Source organism: Seriola lalandi, unplaced genomic scaffold, assembly GCF_002814215.2.
Source record: "Seriola lalandi dorsalis isolate HSWRI2012SDOR001 ecotype SW California unplaced genomic scaffold, Sedor1 jcf7180002054518, whole genome shotgun sequence".
NCBI classification, from domain to species: Eukaryota; Metazoa; Chordata; class Actinopteri; order Carangiformes; family Carangidae; genus Seriola; species Seriola lalandi.
This window is the reverse complement of record NW_019525071.1, coordinates 101,894-121,133: the sequence shown is the minus strand read 5'-3', so window position 1 is coordinate 121,133 and position 19,240 is coordinate 101,894. Positions and strand designations below refer to the sequence as shown.

General features: G+C 38.9%; 3 protein-coding genes across 10 annotated transcripts; 2 read left to right on the top strand and 1 right to left on the bottom strand.

The window, feature by feature from the left end:
• The first annotated feature begins 1,103 nt into the window (after positions 1–1,103).
• LOC111660410 (uncharacterized) lies at positions 1,104–5,983 on the top strand. Its single transcript, XM_023413683.2, has 4 exons — positions 1,104–1,283; positions 1,889–2,558; positions 2,684–2,785; positions 4,136–5,983. The coding sequence occupies exons 2-4, from the start codon at positions 1,926–1,928 to the stop codon at positions 5,366–5,368; spliced, it is 1,968 nt and encodes a 655-aa protein (XP_023269451.1). The 5' UTR covers positions 1,104–1,283; positions 1,889–1,925; the 3' UTR covers positions 5,369–5,983.
• LOC147818716 (uncharacterized) lies at positions 2,684–14,939 on the top strand. 8 transcript variants are annotated; one of them, XM_023413677.2, is made up of 6 exons: positions 2,684–2,785; positions 8,634–9,172; positions 9,311–9,436; positions 10,927–12,444; positions 13,986–14,061; positions 14,328–14,939. In XM_023413677.2, the coding sequence occupies exons 2-5, from the start codon at positions 8,672–8,674 to the stop codon at positions 14,058–14,060; spliced, it is 2,220 nt and encodes a 739-aa protein (XP_023269445.1). In that variant the 5' UTR covers positions 2,684–2,785; positions 8,634–8,671; the 3' UTR covers position 14,061; positions 14,328–14,939. The 8 variants fall into 8 exon arrangements, 7 of the variants coding, with proteins under 7 accessions (XP_023269445.1, XP_087032031.1, XP_087032034.1 ...); XM_087175905.1 differs by lacking the exon at positions 2,684–2,785 and adding an exon at positions 8,052–8,173; XR_015437700.1 differs by lacking the exon at positions 2,684–2,785 and adding an exon at positions 8,056–8,262 and having other exon boundaries at positions 13,966–14,061.
• A 1,133-nt stretch (positions 14,940–16,072) lies between these two features.
• On the bottom strand, positions 16,073–19,219 carry LOC111660403 (group XIIB secretory phospholipase A2-like protein). The gene is made up of 4 exons (XM_023413670.2): positions 18,896–19,219; positions 17,986–18,074; positions 17,107–17,272; positions 16,073–16,580 (listed from the first exon to the last, which is right to left on the bottom strand). Exons 1-4 carry the CDS (start codon positions 19,167–19,169, stop codon positions 16,462–16,464), a joined length of 648 nt encoding a protein of 215 aa, XP_023269438.1. The 5' UTR covers positions 19,170–19,219; the 3' UTR covers positions 16,073–16,461.
• Positions 19,220–19,240: the final 21 nt, after the last annotated feature.

Here is a 19,240-nt window from a genome sequence, read left to right as displayed (position 1 = left end):
GTGACAGTTTACTCTTGCGTCTGTTATGTGATTAGAAAGCAACAAAGTGCACAAAGTATATTATTTATATAACATAAAATACTGTTACATTATTTATATACAGAGGTGTTTGGTGGTCTCAAATATTATGATCTTGGATTTTTGTCAGCATTGCATAGGCTTAGAATTAACTATTCAACTCACCTATTTTCATCATCCTGGTTTCTTCCTTGGATAAGAAGAGAAAAAAGGCTTGCTGACTCAGAAATTTAGAATACATTATTTATTTATTATACTAAAATAAAGCTCACAAGCGCATTGTTTCTTTAGATAAAGACTCACTAGACAAAGAGGGAAGAACACCTAAAAAGCATTATACTGTAGTTTTACTGGTCTGTGATAAAAAAATAAATAAATAAAAAAACGATAATGATTACACCCACTACAACTTACTAATACCATAATATTTAGAAAAATGAGTTGAGCTGCTGGTCTGAAGGTGATACTTCCTGTTTATTGAATGTTAGGACAGTTGAGAGAAAATTTACCCCCAACAGAGCAGACCCTATTTCAAAGCAGTGGATGCGACTTGTCATAGTAGGAAAATAACAGTGTTACAAATAACAATGAATAATGAATGATGGCTCAGTTCTTTTCACGCGTGGCAGTAAAGCCATGACAGTGTGGCAATGAGCCAGCATGCAGAATACCAGGACTTAGTAAAAATGCTAAATGTAATTATAACAAATAATTGTTATATAATTATTTACACCTGTGCTATTTCCAGTCTGACATGTCAAAAAGTCTGTAAAAAAATATTCTTAAAGTTACAAATTATTTGCAGTCACAGTTTGAACACAGCCAGAATAACTTGAAAAATGATAATGTAAAGACATTTCATAAGATATTTAACAGCAGTGTTGGTGTATGGGGACATTTGTTTCTGGCTCTGGCATTCCGAATGAACTCATTTGGACAGAATATTTAAAACAATGCAGTTAAGTTAGGTCACAGAGTTTCCACTTCTGTTTTATTATGTATATATAATAAAAGTGGGACATAGGAACATAGGATTAGGTTATTCACACTCCATCCAGGAGGGGCAGTAGTTTAAACACCTTGTTGTTGACTGGAAGAGCTGGAAAAGCAAGGTGGTGAGGTGCACCGTCGTCTGCAAGTGAAAATTCGATTACAAATGTTAGCTAACTGCTTGGCAGTTTGTCGCTGTTATGATTTATACAAATTGGCAAACCTAGGTTCCCTGGCCCCCCCTTTAAAGAAAGTGGAGTCGTCCAACGGAAAAGGTATTGTAACCGTTAGGTTGATACTCAAACGTTTGTTTGCTAGCCCGCTAGGATAACCTAAAACTGCTCCCCATAATTATCTGAACACCAGGCCGAAGAGGCGAACTTAGTACAAATGTGTCGCCACTACCTGGAAATAATCGAAAAACACTTGTAGGTGATAAGAAAGTGTGAGTTTTGTGTTTTTCGTACTAGGTAAAGCTAACTGTCTAGATATTCTCTGCTTCTTTGCGACTGACCTACTAGCAAACAGCTAGTGGAGCTAACCGGCTAATGTTAACAATAGTTAGGTCAAATGACACTGAAGCCATAACTGAACCTTACATAAAAGCTCGGTGCTAACTCGTTTTCACTCTGTTCAAACACTGGCTGTAGGTGCGTTTATTGAAAAAGCTCCGGTCGGGGCAGAGTTTCTGTAATCTGGACTGAAAACCTGAACCTATACTGATAACCTATACCGTGGTCTGTTATTATTGATAGCATTAATTTTTGATGATGCATTTAGACTAAACAAGAAAACAAATACTATAGTTCATGTCAGGCAAGTGATTGTTTACCATGTTTTAATTTCATAAGTTTAAAGCTCATTGTCTTTTTTGTTTCAGTCTTTGACATTTACTCAGCTACTGGAGTTGCTGTGAGATGATGCACTCAAACAGGTCTGAGCACAGTCACAGGCGGCAGTACAGTGACAGAAGCTCAAGGCAGTGGGATGACTATGATGACAGACGGGAAGAAAGGCACGAACCTCACAGAGATGTACAGTGGGATTCCTATCATAAATATGGTGGGGATGGACACAGCAGCACAGAGAGAACAAACAGAAGTAGAGAGTACAGTGACTCACCTAAGAGGCGATACAGTAAAGATTCAGTGAGCAGAGACTGGAGCAGAAAGAGCCCAGTGAGAAGACATGTGTCTTCACCTGATTGGAGTGGTGCTGAAAAGAAAAGGCAAAGGTTTACAGATGATGATGAGGATGATTACAGATACAGGCGTGAGCCTGAAGATAAAACGTACAGGCAGTCACCAGACAGTTTTTCACATTTACATGTACCCAAGGATTTTAAACATACACTACCACAGGAAGAGGATTTCAAATTCAGTAAAACATCTCAAGACTCCAGACACAGGCATAGGCCTGAGGAGTTCACCTACAGGCAACAACATGATGACTACAGACTAATGTCTGGATATTACAAAGATAGTCATCGCCACGAAAGGAGCTGGGACCGTTCAGAAGAGAGGACTCGATCACAAGAGCGCACTTCAAAGGTAAGGCTCAATAAACACCATGTCAGCCTGTTAGCATTGTGACGGCAAAGTTTTGTGTTTAAAAATCCTTAAGTAGTTGGTCTTATTGTTTTTGTTTTAATGAAACATTTCTCTATATTGAACAGAGTTGTGGCAAACCAAGAGAGAGGGATGACAGCCCTTCCACAGATCATGAGGATCATCGTCAGAATAGGACAAGGTTTCCATTGACTGAATCTAGTGGACAGGTGGGTTTGTTTCACAGGTTTTTCAGATGGTCAAGCTTGTTCATCTTCTCTTAAAAGTCTGTTTCTTGGTAATACATTCAGAATTTCTCCAGAATATTTGTCACATTGCACTGAGGGTGCCTCAGTGCAATGTGACAAATAATCATGTTAAACACGTGTCCCATAAACCAAAACCCCAAACGTTTTTTAACCTTAAAGGTGTTCTTGTTGGAATCAGATGTGTGGTTGATTCTGGAGATAAATTCAGGCTAAATTCTGACCACACCATTGCAGATAATATACAAACAAATAACAATACAACAAATGAGACACCATAAAAAATACTCTAGGTGACCACCAACTGTGACAGAGGTTGTGTTTTCTTAATGGAGAGCTAGTCAGCTATCCAGCATATCTACAATGCTTCCGATTTCACTGTAACTGTAAGCAGGGCTACAAGTTATAGACCATAAGCATTGAGTTAAAAATGTCACAATAGCAAGGAGGAGGACTTTTCTTTTCCCACACAGGCTGCATGACTGATGGAACTTATTTTACCATACATATTTCATGAGCATGAGGGACATTTGCCCTAGCTCTTACAGTGAATCCACTGATACTTCTCTGCATCAGTTTAATGTGATGCTTTTAAATTTTAAATTATGCCTGTTTTATAATATCTGACAATACAAGCACTGAATGACAGGATGTTAAATTGGACTCTCATTTAATTCCTACTAACTCACAAGCTGTATGTAAGGCGTTTTGGATATGAATTTATTTATGCATTTGGCATGGATGACCTTCACATTATTGCTGTGGTTGCACAGGGTTTTTTTTTTAACCTCTTTTGTCTCACCTGTACAGTGAGGGGAAAAACATTGACAACTGATTTGATCTAAGTGGATTGATCTCCTCAACAACTTAAAATTGACTCATTGAAATTGTTTGCTTACTAATTTTGTGCATAAGAGATGATGATTGACAGTTCAGACGGTGATCCTAGAGGTTTCTACAAGACGCACATCTCTCTCTCTCTCTCTCTCTCTCTCTCTCTCGATGTTTAACATTGTGCTTCTGCAGCCTTTATGTTAATCTGATGGCATTCAGTTCAGACTTGAGCTGATTGTGTTGAATGTGGTATGGATATCTTTCCAGGTCTGAGCTCGATGTATGATTTCGATGTAAAAATGACTGGGGTTCTTATTCAGACATGAGACTGACCATGCCACTGATTAACATAAAAGGGTTTCATGTCTGAGCTGAAAGGCTGACGAGAGGGCCCTATTTCCCTAATGTGGTCTATCTGGTTTCAGGTAGACCGCAGATATTAGCGTCATAAACTATGGTTTCTTCTATGTTTCCCATCAGTCTTTTGGGAGTGATGTCACCAACCAAAGTCCTTCTGTTCCTGAGCAGAAGTCAACCAGGGGTTTCCAGCGTTTCCTTGATGTACTCAACAAAGGTGTGAATGTCGCCATGCTCACCAAGATAGTGACTCAGACATCTCCAGAAATCTGTGATCAACCAAGTTCTCCAGGTTCATTCATGAACACTGCAAATCGCCGGTGGTCTCCCAGTTCTGCTGACCAGCAACAAGGAAGCCACCAAAATAACCAACACTGGAATGAGAGCGAAGGATCCCAGAGCCTGGCTTCTCCACAGCCTCATCATAGGTCCTTCAGCCCACAGGGCTACTCTCCATCTGATGAAAAGTCTCTGCAAAGGAGTGACGGAGGACAAAACTACTACAGCTTGAACAGTAGATCCAGGTCTCCATCAGTGGTGGGAAAGTTAACCCTGACACCGGAAGATGAGCACAAGCACAGGCAGATGCAAGATGTTCTGCAGGCCATCGGCATGGATTTGGGATCTGAGGAACTTGGCCAAATGACACATCGAATCCAGGAGCGGTTATATGGAAAGAAGGACAGTGACCGGGGCCGCCATCGTAGAGGAAGTAGGGAAAGGGACTCGAGGCAAGCATTTTCTCCGAGACGTCGAAGTAGATCATCATCATCAAGCAGGTCTAATTTCAGCTCTTTGACTCGGGACAATTATATGAGAAAAGACTCATGTAGTGCTCGGAGGGATGAAACCGAGGTAGATCAAGTAAAGGTACATCAGGCTGAGTATGGCCAGAATGGCAGCAGTAGTTCTTTACAGGACAGTGAGAAATGTGAAACTAACTCCCAGGAAAGCTCTGCTGCATTACAGATATTTTCTCAAAATACTACATACAGTTTATCAGAACCACCTCTTACACCTGTGATGCCGACGTACTCTCCAGTGAACTGTTCACCGCTGCCATACCCAACTCTACCTCCAGCTCTGCCTCCCAACTTGCCCCATGTTGGACCAAGGCTTTTCTTGCCTCGCCTACCTCCCTTCCTCCCTTATCCCCATATCCCACCTCTGAACATCATTCCAGCGGTACTCGCTCAAACAAGACATCTACTCCCACAAAACATTAGTAATCCACAGTCACCCTTTTTTAACCTGCCAAATCTAAACCCAGTTCAGCCACTGAACACAACACAAAAGTCAAAAACACAGTCAAGGCCCCGATGTTTGCAGGTTATTGAAACCAAACAACCTGGATGATGTTACATCGGATGAAAATCTGACTTTAAAACTGACTGATAGAGTTGAACGATTATCTTTTGCCTAATAGTAGAAAATATTAATAGAGTAAACAGTTGGGCCTTCAGAGTGTCCTGTTTTAACCACAAATCACATATTTGAACATCAAAGAAAACCAACATTGAACATTTGCAAGCAAACTGTCCAGCAGCAGCAAAAAGTAATGCCAAAAAATGATGAAAACAGAACAGACAGTAACAACAGGAGTTAATCAAAGAAACCTTCAGGTGGTGTTGGAGCTGTGTCCATAACCTGGTCTGCCTTTGTTCCCAGAGCACAATGTCATGCTAAAGAAAAACACTGAAAAGTTGTGCAGAAAGTGATTTTGTTGGTTTCTGAGAACTTTGACTCAGTTTTATCATTTCAAATTAGATCAAACAGTATAATTTGATACACTATCATTTTTGTTGAACTTATATTTGTTTGCAATTGTGTCATTGTAGGATTCAGCCTTTATCCTTCTAAAATGCACCATAGCCTGGAGTACAGAATGTGCTTTGCACTTAAGCTTGTCAGCTCAGAAAACTGTTCTGTAAATATCTTAACTGCATAATAAATACAATGATTCTAAGTAAATGGTGTAGAGCTGTTTAATTGCACTGGTAGTTCTTGACTGTTTTATAACAAAACTTTTTTTCTCCAAGAAAAAAGCAAATAGCGGATGGGACTATCATGTACAAAAATCAAAATGTCATAGTTTATTGTGTCATCCTTGGCAGGCTGTGAAGTACATTCAGATATTGTGTTTAACAGTACAGAAGTTTACAACATCAGACTAGACAAATAAGGATGGTGTAAAACAAATTAAATAGTTGATATTCGATCCAAGTTAATGGCACAACGCATATGTTATCTGTGTATGTATAGTTCATATTTATGCCATCCTTAGAACAGTGGGCCTGGATTCAAATCACTGCTTCATCTTTGCAACTGAAGTGCCCTTGAGCAAGACACATAATGTTATCTGACAGCATCTGAATGTACAGAGACAAGAACAAGTATGTGAACTCTTTGGAAATACCTGGTTTTCAGCATCAATTTTCTGCATTAACTTCATAAAATGTGATTCGATTCTCATCTAAGTCACAATTGTAGACGGACACAATGTTCTCAAGCTATTTAACACACAAACAATTATAATCTTTCATGTCTTTATTGAACATACCCATTAAAAATTCACAGTGCTGGTGAAAAAAGCAAGTGAACCCTTAGATTTAATAACAGGTCAAACCTCCTTTGGCAGCAATAACATCAAACAAGCTCTTTTGGTAGCTGCAGATCAGAACAGCACAATGTTCAGGAGAAATTTCTTCCTTACTGAACTGCTTCAGCTCAGCCATTTCTTTTAGGATGTCTGGTGTGAATGGCTCTCTGGGTCAATCCACAGCTTTTCTGTTGGGTTTTGGTCTGGGCTCTGACTGGGCCACTGCAAAAGGTGGACTGACTTTGTTTGAAGTCATTCTGCTGTAGATTTACATTGATGTTTAGGGTCCTACTGACCTTCAGTCACCCTGACATTATCCTGTAAGAGACCTTAATAAACTTGGGAATTAATTTTACCCTTGATGATGCTAAACTGTCCAGCCGCATGGTCACCTTTGGGATGATGTTTTCATGTTGGTATGCAGTGCCCTTATTACACCATACATAGTGCTGCATGTTCTTCACACACAATTCAACCATAGTTTCATTAGTCCACAAAACATTTTCTGGCCAGTGTTGTGGAGTGTCAATGTGCTCTTTAGCAAACTTCAGGCATGTATGTGATATTTTATATTTTGTGGATCTACATGGAATATTGTAATTCTGTATTCAGTATGGACAATACTAATACAAAGATTTGTGTGTGAATAGTTAGTTGAAATTAATTGTGTTTGTTCATTATTGTAGCTCAGATGAAAGATGAAGATCTCACTGTTTGTTGAACAATTTATCCATAAATGAAGATGATTCCAAAGGGTTGATTAACTTTTTCTTGCCACTGTATAATGTGCAATAATTAATTAGCATGTACAGTTACAAAATGACAGATACTAGTCAGTTGTTTTTTTTTTTTCTCATTCCTTGACTAATTCATATATAGTTTACATATATGTATTTTTACTTGACAAATGCTGTCATTTCATTTTAGCTGTGTCACCCCTTCAGATAAGATCAGAAAGGTGAATGCAGAGCTCCTGAAAAATATTTAACTCCACCAAGAATTCTTATGGTCCTGCAGTGCACCAGGAGACAGTGTGAGCATTGCTCTTCAAAAGCTAGAAACTGGTGAAGGTGTGATTTTAAGACTCTATTGACCTGTAAGATTTAGATGACTTTTTAAAAATCTCATCTAATTTGGTTGCAGGCAAACTTGCCCTGTGATTGACTTTATTAAGCAGGACCAGACTTTAAATCTCATTGTTGTCAAACAGGTTTATGTGCTAAGCCTCCCGTTGTTTCAGTCGTTTTATTATTCATCATTAAAAAGTGATTGAACTTTCCACATACAAAGGAGAAGGACATGTTTATGTACATCGTTAGGTTTTTGTCAGAGGTGAGTGGAAATGAGAAGTCAACGCCTTTGATCAGGCACTCGTGGATCTGGTCGTAGTTTGTCCTCCGTCCAGCAGGCGGCACTGTTAACATCTTGATTTAACACCACCGAGGCATTGACAGCTGTCCTGCCCCCTCTGCTCTTTAGTTCAAGCATTATTGTAAATAAACGTCTGTCCTTGTCTACTGCTGAAACTTATTAAATCCTACTCTTGGTGTTTCACTGTCCAGGTACTCCGGTTTCAGAGCAACACTAGCTTAAAATAACATTTTATTCCGCGATGCGCGTGAAGAAAGGGTCGTTTGAGCAACCACAGTAGGTAAATAGTCTGTTAGCTGCCAAGCTAAGCTACCTAAAATAAACAGGATTTAGTCAGTTTTACTGTCTGTCCGGTCCATACTTTGCCAAACCATAAATATTATACCATGTTTTAATTTAATTTAGATTGGCTTACTAAATCCTGGCGTCCTTTCCTCAACAGCTGTCGACTTATAAACGGTTGTAATTTAATTTCTTGGTAACTAAAAGAAAATTGTTAACAATCTCAAGGTTGGGGGCTTGTTCACTCTGCAACCTCATTTTGTTTCTGTTAAGTAATAATTTTAATTCTGCGGTCAGTGCAGTAACTACAGGTCTGCATACAAGTCATTGCTAACCCACATTAACTTCTCCACTGTTTCTACTTTACAGAAAGAGTACAACCTTCACAAACTGTACGAGGCTGAACAATGAATCCACTTGACTGGGAAGATGCTTTTCGAAGATTGCAAAGACATCTGGGTCCAAATAACAGTTTTGTTAATAACAGCATGGGAAATGCTTTAAAAACTAATATTGATTACGACACTTACTGCGAATACTCAAGACACACTGTTGATGAACCACAGAACAGCATGGGAGTGAATTTGGGATGGGAGGAACTCAGTTCCTCCACCCTTAACTTTTACAGTAAGGAGCCAGAAGTGGAGGATCCAGACGGAGAGCCTCTGGAAATAGACGAGGAGGATTCAGAGCTGGTGAGAAAGCGGAAAGAGCTTAGAGAGATAGAAGAGCGAATAATACTTAAGAAAGCTGCCATCGCTTTGAAAACAGTTGAACCTTTGGTGAAGAAGACAACACCACCAGGCCTTTCCTGTCATGAACACTCAGCTAAATGCAAAGGTGAAACTCTTCGAGACAGAGTGAATCTAATTTTGCAGCAACGACATTCTCTCAACTTTTTCTCAAAGGTGAGTAGTAATAGTCATAGATTGATAATCATTCACCTATTTTAGATCATCAGCTTAATTTGAGAAAACAGCGATTTCCACTTTGAATGGCCAGATAATATGCTATTAACTGTATTTTCTTCCTCTCTTTCTGCTCAGGTCCCGTCACCCAAAAAGAGAATGAACTCATCCAGCCTGCTTGAAGAACATCCCCTGAAACTGAGAGTGAAAGCACTAATGAAGCAGAGATGTTGGGACCTCTGTGTACTACCAACAAACACAGAGGTTTGTTTTTTTTTTTGTTTTTAAAAAAAAAACAAAAAAACACCATAATGTAATGAAATCACCTATCACCTAGCTCTACTATACCAAGGCTTATTGTGTAGTGCAACACAAGCTACATAGTTGTATTGCAGTTAAATTGCATTTATTTTCATCTATACTGCTCCTATAGATTATAATTAAGTCCACATTTTAACTTATAATATTAGTTTTATTGCACTTTATTCCAACTTGTAACACTTACTAACAAATAAGGATATTCTTCATGGACCACAACACCTATTCATGCATGTGTGACGCTTACATTGGTACCAAATCTGAAACAATGAATTACATTCACCTAAGTCACGATGCATAAGAAATCTCAAGGGAAGACTGTCTGTCCCTGAGCTGAAGGGCTCCTGTGTTACAACTATTCCCTCCCAATACTGGAGTCTCGGCACATGATATCTTTATGACCTTGGTTGTTATGGGAGATGGGCCAGCTGGATTCTACAGCCATTCTACTAACAGACATTGAACTTTTGCTTTTTAGGACTTGTTTGTATGTGACCTGTGGAAACACTGGCCAATACAACCTGAAGACCTAAAGAAGGAATGATTCCTTCACAGTCTGACAAGGTTGTACAGTTAATGTTGCTCAACTTGTTTCTGGGGCTGCAAAAAGTCATATTGCAATTATAATGGACAGTTTTGCAATTTGAGATACAATAAACAAATGGTTTTGCGAGTGAACTTGCTATCAAGTAGATGCACAGATTACTTATAATTTTCAAATGTTTATTTCTCAACTCAGACATACAAACTATAACAATAATGGATCATTTTCTGAAATGTCTCCATGCTGACGGTGTACATGGGCACCATGTCTCACAGACACATATTTTTTATTTCATTAACCGCAGCTTTTTTGCAGTTATATAATTGCTGACATCATGATTGCTCGTGCTGCACTACATGTTTCTTGTGTGTCTGCTGTCTCATTCTGGGTGTTGAGCTTGTCTGTGAATCCTCATTTGCTGTTGTTGTGGAGTAAGACAGTTTCTTTTGACAAAGTCAGCAACAACCTTGGTAATTTTCTATTTGTGGTGTAGAACCCAAAATACTTATACACTGATGTGTTGTGATTATCTGATTGGCAGAGCTTTGCTCACTAGTGCCCTCTTCCATTTGTATTTCTCTGTTTAGTTTACTGATAGGTCAGTTGGGCATGCAAGCCCAACATCTTCAGACAATCTGTACACTGTAAATTTTGAATTCAAACAGATCATTAAAGTGTGAATAATTAATTTTTTCTCATGTTCAAATGGAAGTTCAAATTCCAAATAAAAAGTGACTGCCTTAATCCCTAAATTCAGAAAAAACATGAAGAAAAGAAGATGTGGGTGTTAACTATGTGCCACCGTACTATAAAAGAGAATGCTAAAAGATCATAATCATAGAGCTTACTGTTTAAATAAAAAGATATATCTCTCTATATCTGACCCTCCCAGGTCCCTGATGTCACACTGCCTCCTCCCACCCAAAGCATTACTTCAGCAGCCATTCAGGAGAACAATGACAACAAGGGTTTCCAGCGCTTCCTCAGTGTGCTCAACAAAGGAGTAGATATCGACTTGCTCAGCAGGATCGTCAATGACGACAGTGAGGATCTTGCTTTAGGCGAGGAGCTGCTGGACATTCAGCCCCCTCCTGTGGAGAACAAGTCAGAGCCGGGCGAGAGCCAGCAATCAAACAGTGAAGCCTCCATGCCGGGCCACAGTTGGACCGATGGTGGAGAGAGGAAGACTGACCCGCCCAGTCGAGAGAGATCCCAGAACGAGAGACTCTCCCTGCCTGGTGGTGAGGACATGAATGACAGAAGAGACAGCTCTTTTGGTTCCAGTATTCGATCAAAGTCTCCCCTGGCAGTGAAGAAAAAAGAGGAAGAACAACCAAAGGTGGATGAGCAGCATGAACACCTGCAGAACATTCTTAAAACTCTGGGATTGAGCCTGGAAGTGGAAGAGATGAGCAGACTAGCAGACCGGACTCAGGAGAGGCTGTATGGAAAGAAACATGAAGGCAGATGTGGGGCTGACAGCAGAGGGGAGCAGGAGAGTCTGCAAAGAGGCTCCCTCAGACATCACATGGATTCGTCCTCCTCATCCTCCTCTTCCTCCTCCTCAAGGTCGACCTCTAGGAGCTTTAGTCCCAGCCCCTCTCGCCATTGCCACTCTCACAGCAGAGACTCAAAACAAAAGCGATCGTCTGAATGCAGAAGCAGAGATGGACTAACATGCCAAGATGGCAACCAGGACAGCAAAGAAGCAATGGAGCCCAGGGACATAGACAAAGACAGAAAAGACTCCAAAGAAATCTCTACTTATCATCATCATCCATATCCACAAGAACAAAGTTATTCCCAATCCCATCCTGCTTCTGCATCTGCATTTTCAGATTACAGTATGCCCCAGTATTCCCAGTACACTGCCTACCACAGTGGCACTTACAGTGCTGCTCCAAATTCTTACTCAACATATACTCAGGGTGCCATTCCTCCCTCCCTTGATTCCAGTGAGTATCCTTATCCACAGAACACCGACTTTCACTTTCCTGGCTCTATAGTGGGTTCTCACATGGTTTACCCTCATCATGATTCCTTTGAGGACATGAATTTACTTGTGAATCCAGACCTGTCTAAGAGTGAGGGCCAGATCGGATCAGCTGGCCATCGCTGCCTACGGGTCATCAGCACAAAGCCGTCAACCAATAAGCACTGTCTAAAACAAGTCTCAGAAGGTCACAAACAGAAGGCGGCATACATAAGGAAAGGTCGTGCATGGTTTTGTAAGTTAAGAGAGAGAAAGACTCAACTAAGAAAGCAAGCGATACGAGCAAAACAGAATAAAGACTCTGTGGGGGAAGTGAAGGCCTCACAGGGTGATGAGCATCACTCAGAGGCCAGGCAGTCAGAAGATGAAGAAAGACAGCCAACAGAGGAGGAAATAAAGGTGAACCTGAGGAAAAAGGTCAGTGGAGATTTGGTTATTTTCTGCTTAATCCATTTCATTTAGGAGGTGTAGTTTTTTTATACCTCAATTTATTAGTTTTTCTCAAATTATATTTGCGACTTGGTTGAAACCTTAAATTTTGATTAAATGTAAATCAAAATATCTCTCTTCCCAAAGAAAGAAAGAAAGAAAGAAAAAGAAAAAATTCCATTCACAAAAAGTAAAAACATCATTTATTATAAAGAGCATACACCACTTTTTCACTTGGAAAAAGCTCATTAAATCACTCTAGTTTTGTTGCAGGTAGTTTTATTGTCTTGTTTTTGTGTTTTGTAGATACATTTTTGATGAACATTGGCTGTAAATACTGAGTTCTCTGACAAACACATTGCATTTCGACTACTTCATAATAAAAGTCAACTCCTGTTTCACCAGTTCAATGATTTTAAGAGGAGATGTTCGGTTTGCAGTAGAAGCAACTTAATTTTTGGCGGGAATGTTGCCACAGACACTCAGTTCTTAATACTGCAAATACATAAATATTGCAATTCTTTCATCAGAGTGCCATGAGGTCAATCACCATTGTATTACCTCATTCGGTGATTGTGACTTAACAGACATCTTTTAAAATCAAAATCATTGATATTTTCACTTGAACATTTTCAGACTGGAGAACATTTTTTACTGTTTTCTAATAAAGTAATGCACCTGATTTGTTCATGAAATAATTACAAATCAAGCTGTTATGAGGCATAAAGATAAAGAAAATGTCATTAACCTATTATTGAAAAAACAGATTTAGAGGATTGGACACTGAACATGGACACTATGTTTTTATCTAGCACTTAACAGCAATAAGACTATTTTGAGCATGCTAGCTGCATGGCTCTATGTATGGCAATGTCAGTCTGTCAGTTGGTCAACCACTTTGGTCCAAACTGAAATATCTGACGATCCTGTTGACTTCGGTGATCCTCATACTTTGGTTTCAAATAACTGCCAAACTACTTCCATTCCCATCAGCCTCAGCTGCGCTTTATACAGAATGTGCAGCATGTTAGCATTTAGCTCAAAGTACAGCTTCTCTGTGCTGCTATCATTGCTGTAGACTCTTAGTCTCATTCCAATATCAATATACACTCAGTGAACACTTGATTAGGTACACCTGGATAATTTAATAAGAACTGAACATTATAGGCATCATTAAGGAAGACTTAATGGCATAACACTATTGAATTGCATTAGACTGTACAGGCGTATCTTATAAAGTGGACACTGAGTGCACAGTATATATCATGATAGTGCAGATGTGTGCAAATACACATAAAATAATCAAATTGATGTTCAGTGCATTACACTATGTTCTAAAATCCCCACAATCATAAGTTTGGAAACAGGATTTTTTAAAAACAATAATATGATCATAATCACCTTTCAAATCCAGTCAAAGTCTGTGAGTGATGATATTCAATCATTGACCAGTGCTTTCTGGTTACGGTTTCTTTAATGCCAACATAAGCATAAATCACTCTATTCCAGATTTTCTTTTTCTTTTTTAGCTTGAAGCATTTAACCAGAAGGTGAAGCAACAAGTGACACAGCCAGTCACCTCCCTAACCTCTCAGACTGGTTAGAGTAAGTAGAGTGTGAGAATAATGTTGGATAACTGGAAACTGATAAATGTTACTAGCATGTATTATGTACAGTATAGTTACATTATACTCCACTTGAGGGGAAAAAACAACACAGGCATCCGAGTATCTTCTTCTCCCTCACTGAAATCCTTTTGTAATAGAGAATTAAATCTCCATAACACTGAAATTAAAATGGACATTTCTTTGTAACATTCAATAACAGCCATTTGTTCTCGTGTTTAATAGTTTCTTCTTCTTTTTCTGTAGTTCTGTGGAGCATCATGAATATCGTAAATCTGAATCTGCTGTGAGCCCCGACAGACCATGTGGACCTCATGTTTAACACTCATTATTACATATGCAGCTCATAGTGTGTAACAGGAACATTTTTAGTTAAGTCACATTTCCAAATCTGTGCTGAATCCTTTTTGAACAAGTAAATGTTATCTTCATATCTTAAATATTTTTGTTCAATTAATTACCGGTTGGTGAGAAATGTTTTACTCATTTCAGTTCTGTGAAAATTACTACTTTGTAAGTATGTTTCTATTCAGCCTTAAATTTGATTAAGCAAAATCTATTTTGTAGGGTCTGTTGATGATATAACAGTATGTATATATATTTTTTTGTCATAAAACATTCAGCCTGTAAAAAGTATTCAGCCTCTAATGCCTGTTCCCGCACATGTGTATGCTGCTGACACAACACTCCTTTTAACTTAATCTTTTTTTTTTTGTTGATAATTTGAATTTAATTTTTGTCATTTATCAGTGTTGATTTTGAATAATCTCAATGACTTTTGTTGATACTTTACACCAGCAAGTGTGAATTTTCACATAGGCCTACTAAGTTACACATACTAAAATGCTAAACATCAAACCTGCAGTAACTGTATTTTTTGGGGTTTTTTGTTATGTTTTCGGGTTGTCCGTCAGTCTGCCTGTCCCATTCTCGTGAATGCAATGTCTCAGTAATGACTTGAGGAAATTTCTCCAGGTTTGACACAAACATTCACTTGGACTCAAGGATGAACTGATTAGATTTTGGTGGTGAAAGGTCAAAGGTCACTGTGACTTCACAAAACATGTTTTTGGCCATAACTAACACTAATTATGAAACGATTTAACAAAAATGTGTCTAATAGGATAAAATGAAGTGATGATATTTTATAAACAAATGACCAAAGGTCAACGTCACTGTGACATCACAATGTTCTGCAAAAACTCTCCTGGCCATTATTCAACGGTGTAGCTCAGGAAGATGAGTTTGTGACCATATTTCCTGCAACTTGACTGATTGCTATACGCATCTAGAAGCCAGATAAACAGGGTTGTTCATTTGGAGGGTTAGGGTTAGAGCTTAGGCAGACAAAGGATAGCTGACTAGCTTACTGATGCCAAGTAAACCCCAGCCTGAGAAACCTGAGCTGTTGTAAATTGGACAGTGTGCAGTAGATAAAATCCCTTATAAATCTTTGTGAGTCGACATTCTGTTTTTCACTCTTGCTTTGATCTGGACAAATACAAAAATCCTCCCCTTTTAAAATTATTTGGATGCTTCATAGTCTGCTGTTTTTTTTTTCTGATTCTTCTTATATTATTATAATTTCTGCAAATCAGTTAATCAGTTTAATTTTTTTTTTTAATTCCAAGGTCTTTCAAGGAATTTTCTCTGACGACCAATAACTGCTTATCAACTCAACTAACTAAACTCAAACTAAAATAGATGTTTCGCAGGTTTGTCTCACCAATATTATGGACCTGGAAGAACAGGTTTATTTCCCAACATGAACGGCTATTGAGATCAGTGGTAGCTCTGCCCCTGTTTACTGATGCTCATAACAACATAGTTTTTCATTGATTCCAATTTAGTTTTTTAGTGTAAATTATCATTATAATGTTTTAACTGGTTTAAGTACCAAGTACCAAGATTGGCTAATGTAGTGTACTGATCTGAAGACTAATGATGCTCTTGTCTGTAGCATACCCGGAAATGAAACAATTACATTCACCTATGTGTCAATAACATTTATTAACATATGGTAGACTATCCATAGTATGACATGACTGAAGGAATGATGCACAATAGGCTTTCTTTACATTGTAAAGTGGAGTTAATGCCACAGGAATTTTTCCTTTTTACCAGAATCATGTCATGAGAAAACTACATAGGTACTGATACCAGCTCTACAGCCAGCATAGATGCACCACTGGAAACAAACATACAGATTTTTCTCGCAACTCACTTGCAAAGTAAAATAATGGCCTTGAACAAAACGACCTTCCAAATAAATTACTCAAGTAGTCCCACGTCGGTCTTAGCGCAGAGCACCATCATCTGATCCGCTGCTCTAGTTGATACTATTTTATAAATAGGAGAGTGGTTTGCATTTTAATCTTATTTAAAGTTCATCTTTCTCCTCTCCTTGGCAGTAGCAGGCTGCCCTCTGGCTGTTCATGTAGGGTCTGCAGCCCAGAGTCCACACTGTGTTGAACAAGGTGTCTGCTACTGTTTCACAGGCTGAGGAGAGAGAGTGACAAAGAATCAGAGATGGATGTCGGTCAGCACATGGAGCAGTATGTAAAAACAAAGGTAAGGTTTAACATTATCATGTATCTCAGATGTACTCTGCTTAATACACTTTCAGCACTTCAGCAATTATCAGGAAACATTTTTTTTAATATAAATTTACTTTTAGATGTTAGTATCTTTACAAAGCGGTTTTATGCATTACATAAAGCCAGCATTTATACCATTTAAGAAGTGATAAGGACATAGTCTCCTGAATAAATGGTAGCTGGCTAAAATCACATGAGCTGCAATTAATTAGAATGTTTGATCATTTTTTTTTCCAATCAAGTTGTTCTTTTTTTTTGTTTTTTTAAAGAGTAGCAAATGTGCAGAAGTATCCCCAAATCACTTTTACTCTTTATTACAGCTATGAATTTATGATTAAAGGTGAATGTCAGTCAGAATGGTGCTGAAAAGTGGTAAAGGGCTCAGTAAATGTGCACAGAATAGAATAAAAGGTTAAAAGGCCACTGACTTTCAACTTTGGACACAAAACCGAGGCTCTTCTTGAGGTCAGAGCAGATGCTGTGGAGGCACCAGCGGAACTTGGAGTCACAGCGGTACTTGTTGGAGCCGCAGGTGTCGTAACACATGTCCAGCTGATTGCAACACTTGGTCATGGCAGGGATGCCCATGTCCATCTGGCACAAACAACAAAGGTGATTAAGTGTGGAGGGTTTTTTTTGCTGAAGGAAGGGTAATCTCATTGTGTTAGGAGAGCAGGGGACAGTTTTTATATTATCTTGAGGCCATAAAAAATCATTTTGACCCACGCAAAGACACAACAATCATGTCTCTGTACTGGGACTTTATTTTACACTTCACAATAAGTACTTAGTGGAGCTATAATAATATAGAGCTATAATAATATATAACATATCAATTTTGAGATACAGTTTGGATCCCAACAGTTCGTAGGGAACATAATCTCTCTGGGGACCACATTATTTCACCAGCCAACAATTGACTTCACTGTACACTGCATCATAACAGATTTATGCTGTAGTTAAACATAGAAGGGTTAAATATAGAATTAACAGCATAACTCAACTGGTTGTGCTAATGGGTGAAGCAAACAATATCAGCACCTTGTTTTCTTATTCAGTGTTAGTCCTATAATTCCTTCATATATTCCAGCAATTCCACTCAAAATGTGCAATGTGGCCTATTAAAAAATATCATGCCATTAACATGTGAAGATTAGGCGTATTGGGAGGAGGTTGTTGTAATTTTTTCTAAATAAAGGGGAGGCTCCAAACAAAAAAATAATAACTCTGGGGAGGGTCTTAGTTTCAGCCGCCTTCCCCACCCCAAGCATTTTTGAAAAGCCCCCTAGAAGATAGAAGAAGCATACCCCTTCTGGGATAGGGAGTCCAAAGAAGTAGGAGCTACATCCATTAGGTTCAGGCATCTGGAAACCAGCACGAGGAAGAGGAGCTTTGCCTGAGAGGGGAAACAAAGCAAAGTGTCAGATGTAGGTCATGTTTCACAACAGACCAGTGGAAATGTGCCGAATTCTGTTTCATAACCGTGTGGGTTTAAAAGTAGATCCATGTTTGCACATGGAGAAACAGGGGTTCATATCCCCTGACATGATATTTGACACATTCCTTCGTCACCACATGAGACCTCTCCTATCATGCTGGGGTCACAGTCCATCTCCAGGCCCGCTCCCACATGATAACAAAGATGATAAGTGGAAGAGTTTACTACATCAGCCTAATAAATCCTAGTAAGTTTCTTCAAGTTTGAGTGTATTGTAAAAAAAAGTTTAAATCATTGTATTTAAATCCAAATGGGCAATTCCCAGACGCTCAACACTGAAAAAGCTTTGACTGGACTGGACAAATTTGTTTTGTACATGTATTTTGGGTTGGATGATGCTGATAGCTGATATGTTCTTTTTTTGGGTTTTTTTTTTTTTTTGCTAGTATCCAATATTTATGTATAATATGCTAATTTTCAATCCAAAAAAGATAGTGTTAAGTATTTTGTGTTTCCCCCACTAATTTTATCATTGGAGGCAGTATCAACTGGACCATTCCCTAAAAATGTCAAACTCTTTAAGTGAGTTACCAGCAATAGCAGATTTTTCCAACACAAAATTGTAATACATTTCTTTTAGATTAAAGATTAAATTCAAAAATATATTTTTTTTAACGAAGAAGAAATCAAACAGATGTATCAGTGTTGGACAACAGTGACTGATAAAAGGTCAATATCAGTATCATTTAAACTGCCACTTATCTGTGTAACAGACTCACCATATCTACAGCGGTATTGGCACACTCCATCCCGTCCGCCCATGAACTCCAGCATCGAGTCAAAGTAGTTGCCAACAGTCTCAAAGCTGCCTCTGATAGAGTTCATTCCCCAATCTTCGTCCTCGTCCTCCGCCTGTGTGCCATCAGAGGCCTGGCCCTGTGGTGGAGGTGGCGGCGGTGCTTCTGTTGAATCCTCAGCCTCCTGACTGACAGCACTGTGGATGTACAGGCCCAGCAGGAGCAGTAGGGGAGCGAGAAGGGCCCAGCGGGTCATCCTGAAGCTCAGCACGAACAGAGTTACACCTCAGACACTGAAGAGGAACACAAACACAGAGGCAATACTGA

Coding starts and splice junctions, on each gene's coding strand:
- LOC147818716 (XM_023413677.2), top strand. CDS start 8,672: ATGAATCCACTTGACTGGGAAGATGCTTTTCGAAGATTGCAAAGACAT. Junction 9,437..10,926: donor TACTACCAACAAACACAGAG/GTTTGTTTTTTT, acceptor TGACCCTCCCAG/GTCCCTGATGTCACACTGCC. Junction 12,445..13,985: donor AGGTGAACCTGAGGAAAAAG/GTCAGTGGAGAT, acceptor TTTCTTTTTTAG/CTTGAAGCATTTAACCAGAA.
- LOC111660403 (XM_023413670.2), bottom strand. CDS start 19,169: ATGACCCGCTGGGCCCTTCTCGCTCCCCTACTGCTCCTGCTGGGCCTG. Junction 18,075..18,895: donor CCAATACCGCTGTAGATATG/GTGAGTCTGTTA, acceptor TTCCCCTCTCAG/GCAAAGCTCCTCTTCCTCGT. Junction 16,581..17,106: donor TTTTGTGTCCAAAGTTGAAA/GTCAGTGGCCTT, acceptor CTCTCTCCTCAG/CCTGTGAAACAGTAGCAGAC.
- LOC111660410 (XM_023413683.2), top strand. CDS start 1,926: ATGATGCACTCAAACAGGTCTGAGCACAGTCACAGGCGGCAGTACAGT. Junction 2,559..2,683: donor CACAAGAGCGCACTTCAAAG/GTAAGGCTCAAT, acceptor TATATTGAACAG/AGTTGTGGCAAACCAAGAGA. Junction 2,786..4,135: donor TGACTGAATCTAGTGGACAG/GTGGGTTTGTTT, acceptor GTTTCCCATCAG/TCTTTTGGGAGTGATGTCAC.